This window comes from Pantherophis guttatus, chromosome 2, assembly GCF_059756535.1.
Source record: "Pantherophis guttatus breed Tessera chromosome 2, ASM5975653v1, whole genome shotgun sequence".
In the NCBI taxonomy this organism is placed as follows: Eukaryota; Metazoa; Chordata; class Lepidosauria; order Squamata; family Colubridae; genus Pantherophis; species Pantherophis guttatus.
Genome location: NC_142064.1, coordinates 290399185 through 290413194, shown reverse-complemented (window position 1 = coordinate 290413194; position 14010 = coordinate 290399185). Strand labels below are relative to the sequence as shown.

At 41.6% G+C, this 14010-nt stretch overlaps 2 protein-coding genes and 1 pseudogene across 4 annotated transcripts in view; 1 reads left to right on the top strand and 2 right to left on the bottom strand.

Annotated features, from left to right (window-relative positions):
- LOC117660204 (H-2 class II histocompatibility antigen, E-S beta chain-like) overlaps positions 1-14010 on the bottom strand; it is a 325613-nt gene that overhangs the window by 67746 nt on the left and 243857 nt on the right. The gene's annotated exons all lie outside the window — the stretch shown is intronic.
- LOC117657434 (uncharacterized) lies at positions 926-8371 on the bottom strand (annotated as a pseudogene). The gene is made up of 6 exons (XR_015731838.1): positions 8156-8371; positions 6924-7528; positions 6563-6677; positions 6379-6446; positions 5663-5792; positions 926-2807 (listed from the first exon to the last, which is right to left on the bottom strand). The product of XR_015731838.1 is annotated as an uncharacterized LOC117657434 (transcript).
- On the top strand, positions 8712-13937 carry LOC117657435 (uncharacterized). The gene is made up of 3 exons (XM_087884891.1): positions 8712-8851; positions 9704-10006; positions 11969-13937. Exon 3 carries the CDS (start codon positions 11978-11980, stop codon positions 13850-13852), a length of 1875 nt encoding a protein of 624 aa, XP_087741017.1. The 5' UTR covers positions 8712-8851; positions 9704-10006; positions 11969-11977; the 3' UTR covers positions 13853-13937.

Below are 14010 nucleotides of genomic sequence, written 5' to 3'. Positions count from 1 at the left end.
GAAACCTCTCCCTCCATCGTTTTATTTCTCTCTCTTTCTCCCTTTTTCTCTCTCCCTCCCTCCCTCTCATTTGTTTTTCTCTTTTTCCTCACTCTCTCTTTCCTTTTCTTTCTCTCCCCATTTTCTCATTTCTCTCTCCCTCCCTCATGTTTTTTCTCTCACACTTTTTTCCTCTTTTCTTTCTCTCCCCATTCTCTCATTTCTTTTTCTTCTCTCATCCTCTCCCTCCATCATGTTCTCATTTCTTTCTTTTTTCTCATTTCTCTCCCTCCCTCATTTTTTACTCTCTCCCTCTCCCTTTTTCTTTCTTTCTCTTTCCTTTCTCTCTCTCTCTCATTCTCTCTCATTCGTTTCTCTTTTTCCTCTCTCTCATCCTCTCCCTCCATCATTGTTGTTGTTTTTAAAATTTGATTTATATGCCGCCCTTCTCCGGAGACTCAGGGCAGCTTACAATGTGCTAAGCAATAGCCTTCATCCTTTTGCATATTTATACAAAGTCAGCTCATTCTCTCTCTCTCTCCTTCTTTTCTTTCTCTCTGTCTCCTTGTGGCTCTTTGCTACTCCTTTCTTCCCAAAGACGACACTGTCGTGAGCTGCTACCTTTGAAACACACTGCGCCTATGAGGAAGGTTGGCAGTACTGAGTCCGTGGGAGGGGCAGTGGAGGCATCAGGGCTGCTCACCCCCTCCTCAGCAAGCCGGGCATGGAGGAGCACGAGCCGCAGCCATGGCTTCCCTGAAGATGATCTGATGCAGCTCCCTGGCTGGCTGTTTCAGCACCGGGATGACACAGGAAGCAAGGAGGAGGCCCAGTAAGTGTGCGCCAGAAAAAGAAACAGAACTTCCAGCCCTCGCTGGATCACTGAACCGTGGGCCGCAGTTTAGGGGCCTCCTGCATCTCAAAAATAATAAGACCTCCCCAAAAATGACGCCAAGCGTTTATTTTGGGGGTCAAAAGAAAATAAGACCCTGTCTTATTTTCGGGAAAACACCGTAGTTTCTCCTGAGTGTAGATCCTTTTATGAGAAATAAGATGACCATTCTGAGCAAAACTCTTTTAACATTCCATGCAATTATATGGCTTCTCTTGTGTGGATCATTTTATTGGAAATAAGATTATGTTTTTGAGCAAAGGTCTTTCCACACTCCATGCATTTATATGGCTTCTCCCCGTGTGGCTTCTTTCATGTGAAATAAGATTACGTCTATGAGCAAAGGTCTTTCCACATTCCGTGCATTTATACGGCTTCTCTCCTGTGTGGATTATTTTGTGTCTTCTAAGTCCATTGCCACGAGCAAACGTCTTTCCACACTCCATGCATTTATATGGTTTCTCCCCTGTGTGGCTCATTTTATGGGAAATAAAATTACGTTTTTCAGCAAAGGTCTTTCCACACTCCATGCATTTATACGGCTTCTCCCCTGTGTGGCTCATCTTATGGGAAATAAGATGATGTTTTCGAGCAAAGGTCTTTCCACACTCCATGCATTTATATGGCTTCTCCCCTGTGTGGCTCATCTTATGGGAAATAAGATTACGTTTTTGAGCAAAGGTCTTTCCACACTCCGTGCATTTATACGGCTTCTCCCCTGTGTGGATCCTTTCATGGGAAATAAGATGAGCTCTTTGACCAAAGGTCTTTCCACATTCCATGCATTTAAATGGCTTCTCCCCTGAGTGGATCTTTTTGTGGCTTCTAAGTCCACTGCTCTGAGTAAATGTCTTTCCACACTCCATGCATTTATATGGTTTCTCTCCTGAGTGTATCGTTTTGTGTCTTCTAAGTGCACTGCTCTGAGTAAACGTCTTTCCACACTCCATGCATTTGTACGGCTTCTCCCCTGTGTGGATCATCTCATGGGAAATAAGAGTAACTTTTCGAGCAAAGGTCTTTCCACATTCCATGCATTTAAACGGTTTCTCTCCTGTGTGGATCTTTTTGTGGATAGTAAGTCCACTACTATAAGCAAAGGTCTTTCCACACTCCATGCATTTATACGGTTTCTCTCCTGAGTGGATTTTTTTGTGGCTTCTAAGTGCACTGCTCTGAGTAAACATCTTTCCACACTCCATGCATTTATACGGCTTCTCCCCTGTGTGGATCATCTTATGGGAAATAAGATTACTTCTTTGAGCAAAGGTCTTTCCGCATTCCATGCATTTAAATGGTTTCTCTCCTGTGTGGAGCTTTTTGTGGATAGTAAGTCCACTGCTATAAGCAAAGGTCTTTCCACACTCCATGCATTTATACGGTTTCTCCCCTGTGTGGGTCATCTGATGGGAAATAAGATTACCTCTATGAGCAAAGGTTTTATCACATTCCATGCATTTATATGGTTTCTCCCCTGTGTGGATCCTGTTATGGGAAGTAAGATTCCAGCTTGTTTTAAAACATTTGCCACATTCCAAACATTTATAAGGTTTCTCTTTTGTGTCAATCGCTTTTTGAGATTTAAGAAAGTTATTTCCAAGAGAAAGAATGAATGTCCCATTGTAATTTTGTCCGTTTTGTCTTCTTATAGCATCTTCTCCTTTGTTTTGCGTTAAATAGTGTTCATTTACTTGTAATTCAGCTTTTATTAGTTTCACACTTTTTCCAGTATATTTTTTCCTTATTTTCTCTTGTTGGGCAAGAGAGTCTTGCATCGGAGCATCAGTGGAAGATGAGTTTTCCTGATTCCAATTCTTTGACTGGTTTCTCTCATGGCTTTCAAATTCCATTCGAATTTCAAACTTCTCCATTCCATTTTTAGCATTGATCACTTGGAGCAGTTCACAGGAAACTTGATTCTCCTGCTCATTATTACCTTCAAAGGAAAAGGGAAACAAAAATGATAACAAGGTTAGAGAAAACGATCAAAACGTAGAAAGTCAAGTGAATTTTCTTCTGAATTTCTCCAAAATTCCATTAGGTTGTATGTTTGCATGCCTACAGGGGTGTGATATGGGCATGAGGATTTCCATATTCATGAGTCATGAAAGCTTTGAAAATATCTAGAAAACATCTCTTTCTTTGCAATTATCTCTATATATGCAAATCTCACTCTGAGTCAGTTTTGAGTTAAGGAATAGAAGAATGGAATGGAATGGAATGGAATGGAATGGAATGGAATAGAATAGAATAGAATAGAATAGAATAGAATAGAATAGAATAGAATAGAATAGAATAGAATAAAATAGAATGGAATAACAGAGTTGGAAGGGACCTTGGAGGTCTTCCAGTCCAACGCCCTGTTTAGGCAGGAAACCCTACATCACTTCAGACAAAGGGTTATCCAACATCTTCTTAAAAACTTCCAATGTTGGAGCATTCACAACTTTGGAGACAAGTTGTTCCACTGATTAATTGTTCTGTCAGGAAAGTTCTTCTTAGTTCTAAGTTGCTTCTCCCCTTGATAGTTTCCACCCATTGCTTCTTGTCCTACCCTCAGGTCTATCATGTCTCTTCTAGTCCTTCTTTTTATTAAACTAGACATACCCAGTTCCTGCAACCGTACTTTGTTTTAACCGCCAGTCCCTAATCATCTTTGTTACTCTTCTCTGCACTCTTTCTAGAATTTCAACATCTTTTTTACATTGTGGCGACCAAAACTGGATGCAGTATTCCAAGTGTGGCCTTACCAAGGCCTTATAAAGTGGTATTAACACTTCACGTGATCTTGATTCTATTCCTCTGTTCATGCAGCCTCGAACTGTGTTGGCTTTTTGGGCAGCTGCAGCACACGGCTGGCTCAGATTTAAATGGTTGTCCACTAGGACTCCAAGATCCCTCTCACAGTTACTACTATTGAGCAAGGTACCATATATACTGGACCTGTGCATTTTGTTCTTGCCTAAATGTAGAACCTTACTTTTTTCAACATTGAATTTCATAATAATCAGGGGAAACATCCAAGGAGGAATTAGGAGAAAATTTACGATTTATCTGGGTGGATTAATTTCACCAGAGTCCTGTGAGAAATGAAACAATTTTGAAACAAGCTCCTTCTTCCCCAGTGTACCTTGGAGCAGCTGCTCTACGATGTCCGTCCGGCAGGCGGGACCCCCACTCGGCCCATTCCTTGATCACAGCAATGAGACTTTGTAGCAAAATCCCTTGCTGAAGCCTCCCATTGGCTTATAAACGCTCTTCGCGCTGAGACTGGAAAGGTTGGGAGGCATCAAGAATAGCTATTTCGCTGCCCCAAAGTCTCATCGGCTTCCAAGGGCTCTTTGGCCGGATCTGGTACAGGCGTCAGTTCACAGAGAATGGAGGCCTAAAGTATTTTAGTGCAAGATCACATGAGACTAGTAATGATTTCAGATTTCAGGCTACTAATCTCGTGTGATCTTGCACTGCAGTACTTTAGGCCTGTGTTCGTTTAAGAACTGAGGACTGCACTAGATCCAGGGCAAAAGTCTTTGAAAACAAAGAGGCCTTCCCTCTCTTTTTGCCCTGGATCTCGTACAGGCCTTGGTTAGCAGAGAACAGAGGCCTAAAGCGAGTGCGAGATCACGTGAGATCAATAGTGCTAGATTTCCCACTATTGATCTTGCGTATCTCTCACTACTTTAGGCCTCTTTTTTCTGCAAATGCAAAGAAGCAGGCAAAAGAACCGACAGCTCGCCACATCGTCCCAAGGTAAGTATCGGCAAGGTGGGTTAATAGGTACGGCGAATGTTGTAAGTGTGAACGACAGCCATGGTGCTGCAACACATAATTTCGAGACTGGTTCTCAAGTACTTGGCGGAGGGCTGGTCGTAACTTGGAACGGTCGCTAAGTGAACTGTCATAACTCGGGGATTACCTGTACCCTAGGATGCTCTGAGTGACATTGCATGAGGCCTTTGTTCTTGAATTGGCCTGGGAGAATGCTCTTCCATGGGCTGAGTGCGAAAGTTCTGTTCTCACACAATTTTGGAGGTTTCAGAGGACAAATGACAACAACACTCCTCTCACATGACCTCCAGAGGACACATAAAAGTACACCTCATTCTTTTCAGCCCCCACAGGTAAGTTCAAATAGAAATGGAAAAATAGAGATAAGAAATAGCACAGAAAGCATCTAAGCAAAGAGACATTGACTCTTTCCTTCCTTGGAGCATGAGACGATCCTTTCCTTCTCCCTCCCAGGAGATGATTATTATTATTATTATTATTATTAATTTAATTTGTATACCGCCCTTCTCCCAGAAGGGACTCAGGGCGGTGAACAGCCAAAATTAAAAAAACATACAAATGCAAAAGTTAAGATAATTAAAAGAATTAAATCATTGGCTACCCAAATTTAAAACCCCAAATCCATAAAATTTAAAATCCCAATTAAAAAACCATTTAGGCTAGGCCGGCTTGATGAAATAAAAACGTCTTCAGGGCTTTACGGAAGGTCCGGAGGTCCGGGATCAATCGTATTCCAGGAGGCAGCTCATTCCACAGGGCGGGTGCCCCCACAGAGAAGGCTCGCCTCCTGGGGGCCGCCAGCCGACATTGCCTGACCAACGGCACCCCGAGGAGGCCCTCTCTGTGAGAGCGTATTGGCCGGTGGGAGGTTATCGGTAGCAGCAGGCGGTCTCGCAAATACCCTGGCCCTAATGATGATATCTGATTAGTGGTTTTTTAATAAAAAAGCTAACTAGAATCTGCATTCTTGAACTCTCTGATTGGGGACTAGAGAACTCTTACCCAGAGAGGCCACGTTCCTATGGTTTTCAAGCATGACTTCCGAATGCAGCGCTTTCTGGTCAGGATCCAGCTGAGACCATTCCTCCTCAGAGAAATACACAGCCACCTCCTCGAAGGACACAAGACTCCCCTGAACACGGAAAAAAGAACAGAACAGGAGGATTCACAAGATCTGTTCATCTTCATCAATGATTTAGACAAGAGGATAGAAGGGGAACTCATCAAATTTGCAGACGAGACCAAATTGACAGGAATACAAACACTCCAGAAGATAAGCTCCAGATATAGAAGGATCGACAGATTGGGCCCCATCTAACAAAATGAAATCAACATTGAGAAACGTAAGGTTCTACATTTAGGAAAGAAAAACCAAATGCACTGGCATAGAATAGGCACAATTCTGAGTCAAAAAATTACACAAAAATATGGGTCTCTAGCAGTTCCTGCCACTGTAATACATTTATTCCTATTTCTTGAAGGACTTTTTAAAAATTGCTTCTTGTAAACTCAAAGTTGGAGGAGTACCTAGCAGAACAAGATAACCAGAGGAAGCTATGCTGGCTGACAGCAACTTGAACCTGCCATTCTGCTCTCCATGTTGTGGAAGAACGCAAAAATAATCCAAGCCAAACAAGGGGGAAAAATAGGAGGAGGGAGCCCTCTGCACACCCACTTCACTTCCTGAATACAAATCTAATATCTTCTCCCGTTCTTACTTTATTTGGAGGTTCAACCGCTGTTTGATCCCCGTCATAAAACCCAGAAAGCTTCATTCTTTGTTTCTCTGTAATGAATAAATAATTTCAAAATGCATAATTAACAAAATAGGAGGAGCTATTCTATAGCAAAGAAGAGAGAGTGAAGGAAAGACAGATGGGCAATCAGAGGATCTTTCATTACCTCCTGAGGTGTCCTGACTTTGATCTTCCCAAGGGATCCTCCTGAAAAACAGCCCCTGAGGGGGATTTGATGGGATCTTTGTTTCCTCAGGATCACTGATATCCACAGTGCAGCACTTCAAATAGGAGGAAGGAAAAAAGAAGCAGAATTAATATACATCACACGAAATAAAGTGGATTCTTATATTCAGAATATAACCTCAAAGTCCTCAATATCCACCCCCATGGAGAAAACAAGGGAACAATGTCCTACAAGAATTGGAGAATTGCCACATATGATGAATGCCAGAGAAGTTTGAGAAGGAGGGTGAAGTATTCAAACACTTTCTCTATTCCCTTCTGAGCTCCCTAAAGTCCCTCACCTGCAACTGGACCTGCTCCTTCTGCTCCTCTGCCTGGCTCAGGAGGAGGCCTTCCGCCAAGGCCACCGCCTGGGAGCTGGTCCCTGCTCCACACTCCCGCATCCAGCCCTCCATCTCTGGGGGCAGAAGGAACAGGAGCTGCTCCAGAACCACCAGGTCCATCATCTGGGCTTTGGTGTGCTTTTGTGGTCTCAGCCATCGCCTGCAAAAGCCATGGAGTCGGCTGCAAAGTTCTCGGGGACCCTCAGCCTCCCGGTACTGGATGAAATTCCAGGGCTGAAATTCTGAAGGGAGGATGGTTTCCTCCTCCAGGATCTCCTGCCAGGGTCTTGTCCAGAGCTTCCCCCCCTTCCCAGGCTGAGCAGCTGAAGGGCCTTTTCCAGCTCCCTCCTTTGCAAAAGGTTGTGTCTCCATCCTTTCTCTGTCCTGCAGAGCAACTGCAAATGGCTCCACGGACTCTGGTGGGTCTCCAGGTGCCTTTTCCTTCACGGGACCATTTCTGGGGCTGCAGGACTGATCCCTGCAAGGGATTCCGCTCTTTTTCTTCTTCCCCCAAGAGGAAAGTTTGCCTTGCAAAGACCACAAATGGCTTCCAGTTTCGGTATCTGAGATGGGAAGAAAAAGAAACGCCAAGAATTAGACTCTCCCTCAGCCTCTCCGCCTCCTCCGGGCCTCCAAGGGTTAAGGAGAGCGAGTGCAAAGTCCTAGAGGGGCAAGGCTCCAGTGGGCCAATGGGGAAGCGTCTGGACTTCCGTTCCCTTGGCCCCCTGGTGGATTTGGCGCAAAGTGCCAGGGTAGAAAGGGCGGGAAAGAGGAGAGCGTCTGAGGGGAAGAGAGAGGGCGGGGAGTAGGGGAAAGAAAGGCCGGTCTCTATGCCTCCCTGTCTTCAGAGGCGGCTCTTTCTCCATCTTCCTCTCCTTTCCTCTCCAGGAACCGTCTGTGAAGATGGAGAAAAACCTCTCGGAGCCTCCCTGAAGAACAGCCGCCCTAAAAGCTCCGTGGAGATCGGAGGAGGCCTCCAAAGGGGCCAAAATCCTGTCAGAAACGGGCGGGTGGTCAGAAGACGAGGACCGGGGGGCTCTCTGGGGGAATCCTGCCTGAAGGGAGGAAGGTGGGAGACGGGCAGGGAGGCCTCCATGAGGGAAAAGGATTGGAAAGGGACCGAGGAGGGAGAGAAAAAGGCTCCACAATGGGGAAAAGCTGGAAATCTCCGGAGAGGCCAGAAATTTTACCTCAGAACGAGGCTCCTTCATTGGGAAGCGAAGGGGGGGAAATGGCGCCTCCTCTCTGACTGGAGAGAAACTCAGGGAGGAAGAGGGTGGAAAAGGGAGATGAAGCTCAACTGGGAGGAGGAGGAAGAAAAAAAACATTTCCACGGAGGGATCGATGGGGAGATTTCGCCTCCAGAGACGAGAGGAGGAAGCGGAGCCTTTGGGGGGGTTGAAGGCGGGGATCCCCCCCCCACTTTCCCCGCTTCTCTCCCTCCTCCTCCTTCAGGTGACATCACAGGGGACTCTGCCCGGAGACCGATGACGCTGGAGCAGCGAGGATTCCCATTGGTTCTGCCGCTCCTGCCCTAACCCTAAAAAGCCAAATTCCCTCCTAATTTCCTAAGGATTTTTTGGTAGTAAAAATCTAGAGTAGTTCGGAGAACCAGTAAGAAAATTGGCTAGCCACGCCCCTGAACCGGTTCCGGGACTCCCGGGCCCGGCTGCTCCCCGCTCGCTTATCCCACCTGCCCAGTCCCAGCTTGCTTACCCGACCCACCTGCCTGCCCTACTCGCCACTCATTCGCCCATTCAAACCTCGACCCGCCCATCCAAATACTATATAAGCAGCTCTTCGCCACGCGGCCGACTACTCGCCTCCTGACTTAGACCTGTGAGTTCTGCAAGCGCCCCAACAAACCTGCTTCATCCTGCCTATAGGTAAGCTACCCCACCATAGCCACCAAGGCTCGGCTAGTGCTTTCCCGCACCCCTCCCCACGCTTCTTATACAGGGTATAGCATTTAACAATCATAAACTAAAATATGCTAACATTTTATTGACTCCAAATTCTCCCTTGGTCTTTAACTCCGCATAGTTCGAAAAGAAAAAAACTATGAACATGAACTAAAAACTAGATTGAATATTTCATGCATAGGCTATTTGAAGTTTTTTAGTCTGATACTTGTTTTGAATATAGTCGATCCATCTTCTCCACTCCAGTACATATCTTTCATTTGAATGGTCTTTCAAATACGCTGAAATTTTTGCCATCTCTCCAAAGTTCACTACTTTTAACGTCCATTCCTCAATAGTAGGTAAATCTTCCTTCTTCCAGTACTGCGCTACCAACAGTCTAGCTGCTGTTATTAAATTTAAAATCAGCTTAGTCTCTATAACCGTACAGTCTGTAACTATACCCAGCAAAAAGAACTGTGGGGTAAATTTTATCTTTTTCTTTAAAATATTTTGAATAATCCACCATATTTTTATCCAAAAAGCCTTAATTTTTTTACATGTCCACCATATATGATAATATGTAGCATCTTCACATTCACATCTCCAACATTTCGGTTGTAAACTTGGATACATACAGGCTAGCTTTTTAAGATCTAAATGCCATCTATAAAACATTTTATAAAAATTCTCCCTTAAGTTTTGGGCTTGCGTAAATTTTATATTTCTAACCCATATTTTTTCCCATGTTTCCATCATTATTGGTTCCCCAATATTTTGTGCCCATTTTATCATACAATCCTTAACTAGCTCTGTTTCCTCCCCACGCTTCTTCAGGCCATCCGGAACCAGCCATCCCAAGCCCCGGCCTGCCGTAGCTTCTGGGGCTCGGCTTGGGCCTTCCCGCCCCTCCCAGGTGGTTTAACGTTTTCCACCCTCCAGCCGCCTTATCTGCCTGCTGTCCGGCTTCCATCCATTTCCCAGCCAGTCTTCAGTAGCTGAAGCCCAAGTGAGCTGCAAGTTGCAGCAGACCTACCTCGCTGGAAGTGGAAAGCATCCATGGGCTGCAATCCATTTCATCAGTGAGCAGCTGAGCCTGCCTGTCTGCCTACCTTCTGCCTGTCTTGTAACATCAATTGGGTAAGTGGCTGGTTTTTTTTTCCTTTATCCTTTAAAAAATGATTGTAATAATGTTATTCTTTTTAGGAAATGTTTTTTTGGGGGAGAAGTTTTTCTTTTTAGGAAATGTTTTGTGGAAATGTTATTCTTTTTAAGTAATTTTTTTTTTTTTGAAAATAGTCACATAAAATTTAGTAAATTTTAGCTCCTTTTGTATGTTCAGATTTGTGCAAGCTTTGTGAGATTTTGTGTGGTTCCCAGAGAAAGAGCCTTTTCTGTGGGGGCACCTACCCTTTGGAACAGGTTACCCCCAGGGATACGAATGATCCCAGATCTTCCTACTTAAGATCTTCATGCACTTAAGACCTTTCTATTTCACCAAGCCAGGCTGGTATAAATCTCTTCTAATTGTTCTAAATCTTTATGCTGAAGATTCTTAACCCGATGAACCAAATTGGCTTAATCCTCTTATATTCACATTTTATATGTATGTTATTTTAACTGTTCACCGCCCTGAGTCCTTCGGGAGAAGGGCGGTATAAAAATTAATTAATTAAATAATTAAATAAGTATGATAACTGGTTTTTGAGGTTCTATAATTTTTATGCATACCTTCAGCTTTGTGCAGCTTTTGTGAGCTCCTGCAGCTTGATGGGTTTCAATGTGTTCCTGATAGCACCGGGTGTTGTTTACCTGGGTTAATCCCAGGTCTTTTGTCTTTCCTATCCTGGGGGTTAATTCTGCCATGAAAGAGGAAATGGAGAGTTTTCCAAGAGAGTTATTTTTGGCCTGATTCCCTTTAATGAGTGTACTTAAGGTGGTGCTTTTGCCTGGGGTTTTTTTTCAAGGGGGAAGGGCTGGGTTGAATTTCTTGGCACTGTTTTCTGAGGTTTCTGGTGCAGGTTCCTGGCACTGTCCTTTTGGGGTGTACTATACTTCCAACAATGCCTTGATGACTGTTTTTATTCCAGTGGCTTTCTTTCCTGTCCTAAGGATTAAGGAAACAACTTGTTTTAACTGACTTTTGGGGGACAACTGTTGTTAACTGTTGTTAACTGTTGTTAATCATAATCAAATACTAATACTATGTGCTTATCCATTTTAGTAAGCTTTCCTTATATCATTGGTGTTTTATACTTTTATATTTCTAACTTCTGTTTCTGTTAGTGAGCCATTGATAAAACAAACCCCACGTAAAAAAATATTCGAAGCCTTCTCCTTGATTTAAATTTTTACTTTATTCATTTCTGCACATTCTAATATTGTTTTTATTCATTTTCATATCTTTGTTTTTCCACTGTTGTGCAAACACAATTCTAGCAGCTGTTAACATGTGTAAAATGAAATATGTATTGTATTCCCTTTAAAATATCAAACAAAATATTTCTGGTTTTAAATCCATATCTTGCTTTACCATTACTTCTAACCATGGTGGGATTCAATTTTTTAAACAACCGGTTCTGGGGGCGTGGCTTGGTGGTCATAGGGACTACCCAGAGGGCTGAAAAAGTCATTTCTGACTGGTCCTCGCACTTTTGACCAGTCCTCCCACTTATGGCCAGTCATCATTTATGCCCGTTGCAGCATTCTTAACAACTGTGTCACTCATTTCACAACTGCTTCTCTTCACGGTGACAAAATAGGGCGCAAAATGTAAAATGTGAGGACAGTCGTAAGTGCAAGGACCAGTCAAAAGGGCGAGGACCGGTAAAAAACAACGTTTTCAGCCCTCTGAGCAGTCCCTATGTGCATAGAGACTACCCAGAGGGCTGAAAAAAGTCATTTCTGACTGGTCCTCGCACTTTTGACCGGTCCTCCCACTTATGGCCAGTCATCATTTATGCCCGTTGCAGCATTCTTAAATTAACTTAATTTATAAACTAACAATAAAATATGTTCATGTAATTATGTACCTACTTACTGTGTTTTTAAGCAATATATATAATAATAATTTATAATATAATTTTAAATTTTTTTTTTTAGATTTTTAACATGAGTAAGAAAAGAGGATGCAAATTCAACGATGATCTAAGAAGTGAATTTCCTTTTATTAAAAAAACCAAAAGCGATTACATGGTAAAATGTGAGAAATGTAATGGTGAATTTTCTATTTCGCACGGCGGGAAGAATGATATTTCAAAGCACTTGGAGACACAGAAACATAAAAGATATTTAAATACTGCTGCATCTTCCTCCAAAATACAGGAATATTTTCAGAAAACAACTTATGGAGGCCAAAAAAAGAAATTAGCATTAGCAGAAGGCCTTATGTCTTTTCATGCTATTAATCACAATCATTCCTTCAGATCTATGGACTGTACATCACAAGTTGTCAGAAAGTTATTCAACAAAAAATTTGCTTGTGCTAGAACAAAATCCGAGGCAATTGTGTGTAATGTGCTTTCCCCATATGCATTTTCAGAATTAAACAAAAATCTAGAAAAAATTAATTTTATATCCATATATTCTGACGCATCTAATCATAAGGATATAAAGTTATTTCCAACCATTATTAGATTTTTTGATTCGGAAACTGGAATAAAAATTAGAATTTTAGATGTCGTTTCTTTGCCCGGCGAAACTTCTGAAATAATTTTCAGTTCCATTATTAATAGTTTGGAAAAAAACAATTTAAAACATAAAATGATTGCATATTGTGTAGACAACACGAACACAAATTTTAGAGGAAAAGCAAGAAGAGGCACAAATAATATTTTTTATAAATTAAACAAAAACCTTAATCAAAACATTATTGGTGTTGGTTGTGCAGCGCACATAATACATAACGCCCTTCAAACAGCTGCTGACTTGTTGCCTGTAGATGTGGAAAATATTGTTATTAAAATATATTCTTATTTCTATATATACACTGAGCACGTTGAAATGCTTAAAGAATTTTGTGAAACTGCGGAAGTCGAATATCACAAAATACTTGAATACAGTAAAATGCGCTGGTTAGCTCTTTTGCCAGCTGTCGAAAGAATTTTGAAAATATACGATCCTTTGAAATCCTACTTTCTATCACAGGATAAATGTCCTAGAATTTTAGAAGAGTTTTTTGAAAAAGAATCTTCAAAAATTTGGCTAGAGTTTGTACACAATCAAGCAGCTCTTTTTCAAAACGCTATAAAACTTATTGAAGGTGACAAAATTTCGGTAATCGAAGTAGCAAATGAAGTTAATAATTTAAAATTTCAGTGTCAAGAGCGGTTAGAAAATAATTTTCTTCCGTTAACTATCCGTAATAGTATAAGCCAGCTAGAAGAACAAGGTGCAATAAATTGTGCAGATATCATGAATCACGTCAAAAAGTTCTATAGTAACTGCATAGATTATTTAGAAGAGTGGACGGTACATTACAATGATATTGAACATTTTCATTGGGTTACATTAAAACAAGAACTTAATTGGAATGATGTGCAAAAATCATTCGATCATATTACTCAAAATTTCACATATAGTAATATTTCCGAAAATGATCTTTTTAATGAGGTATCATTATTAAAAATATATATTGATAAGGAAAAGGTTAAATCTTGGGCATCAGCAAAAATCACAATAGAGAACAAATGGTTAGAAATATTTCATCATTTTGAAACAAACCATGTTCCATACAATAATGCACTAAAAATTGTGGAATACGCGCTGTCTTTACCAGGAACTAATGCTGCGACTGAACACGTTTTTTCTACGGTAAATAAAGTGTGGACATCAGAAAAATCACAATTAAGTGTTGAGACTTTGAAAGCCATTTTATGTGTGAAATACAATTTAACAAATTCTTGTGAAGAATTTCATGACCTTTTAAACAACGACAGCAATCTACTAAAAAAAATTCACTCAAATGAGAAATATGCCAAAGAATAAAATAATACTATGCATATTTTTTTTATTTATTATATTTGTAAATTGTACTTATGTTGAAATTAAAAAAATATATATTACAATACTATTTTTGCGTTCTATGAAAATTTTTGTTGCTCCATATAGACCAAATTTTTAATCAAAAACCCCTCTCCCCCAGT

What these genes read in the sequence shown, in the direction of transcription:
- LOC117657435 (XM_087884891.1), top strand. Translation starts at nt 11,978, where the DNA reads ATGAGTAAGAAAAGAGGATGCAAATTCAACGATGATCTAAGAAGTGAA.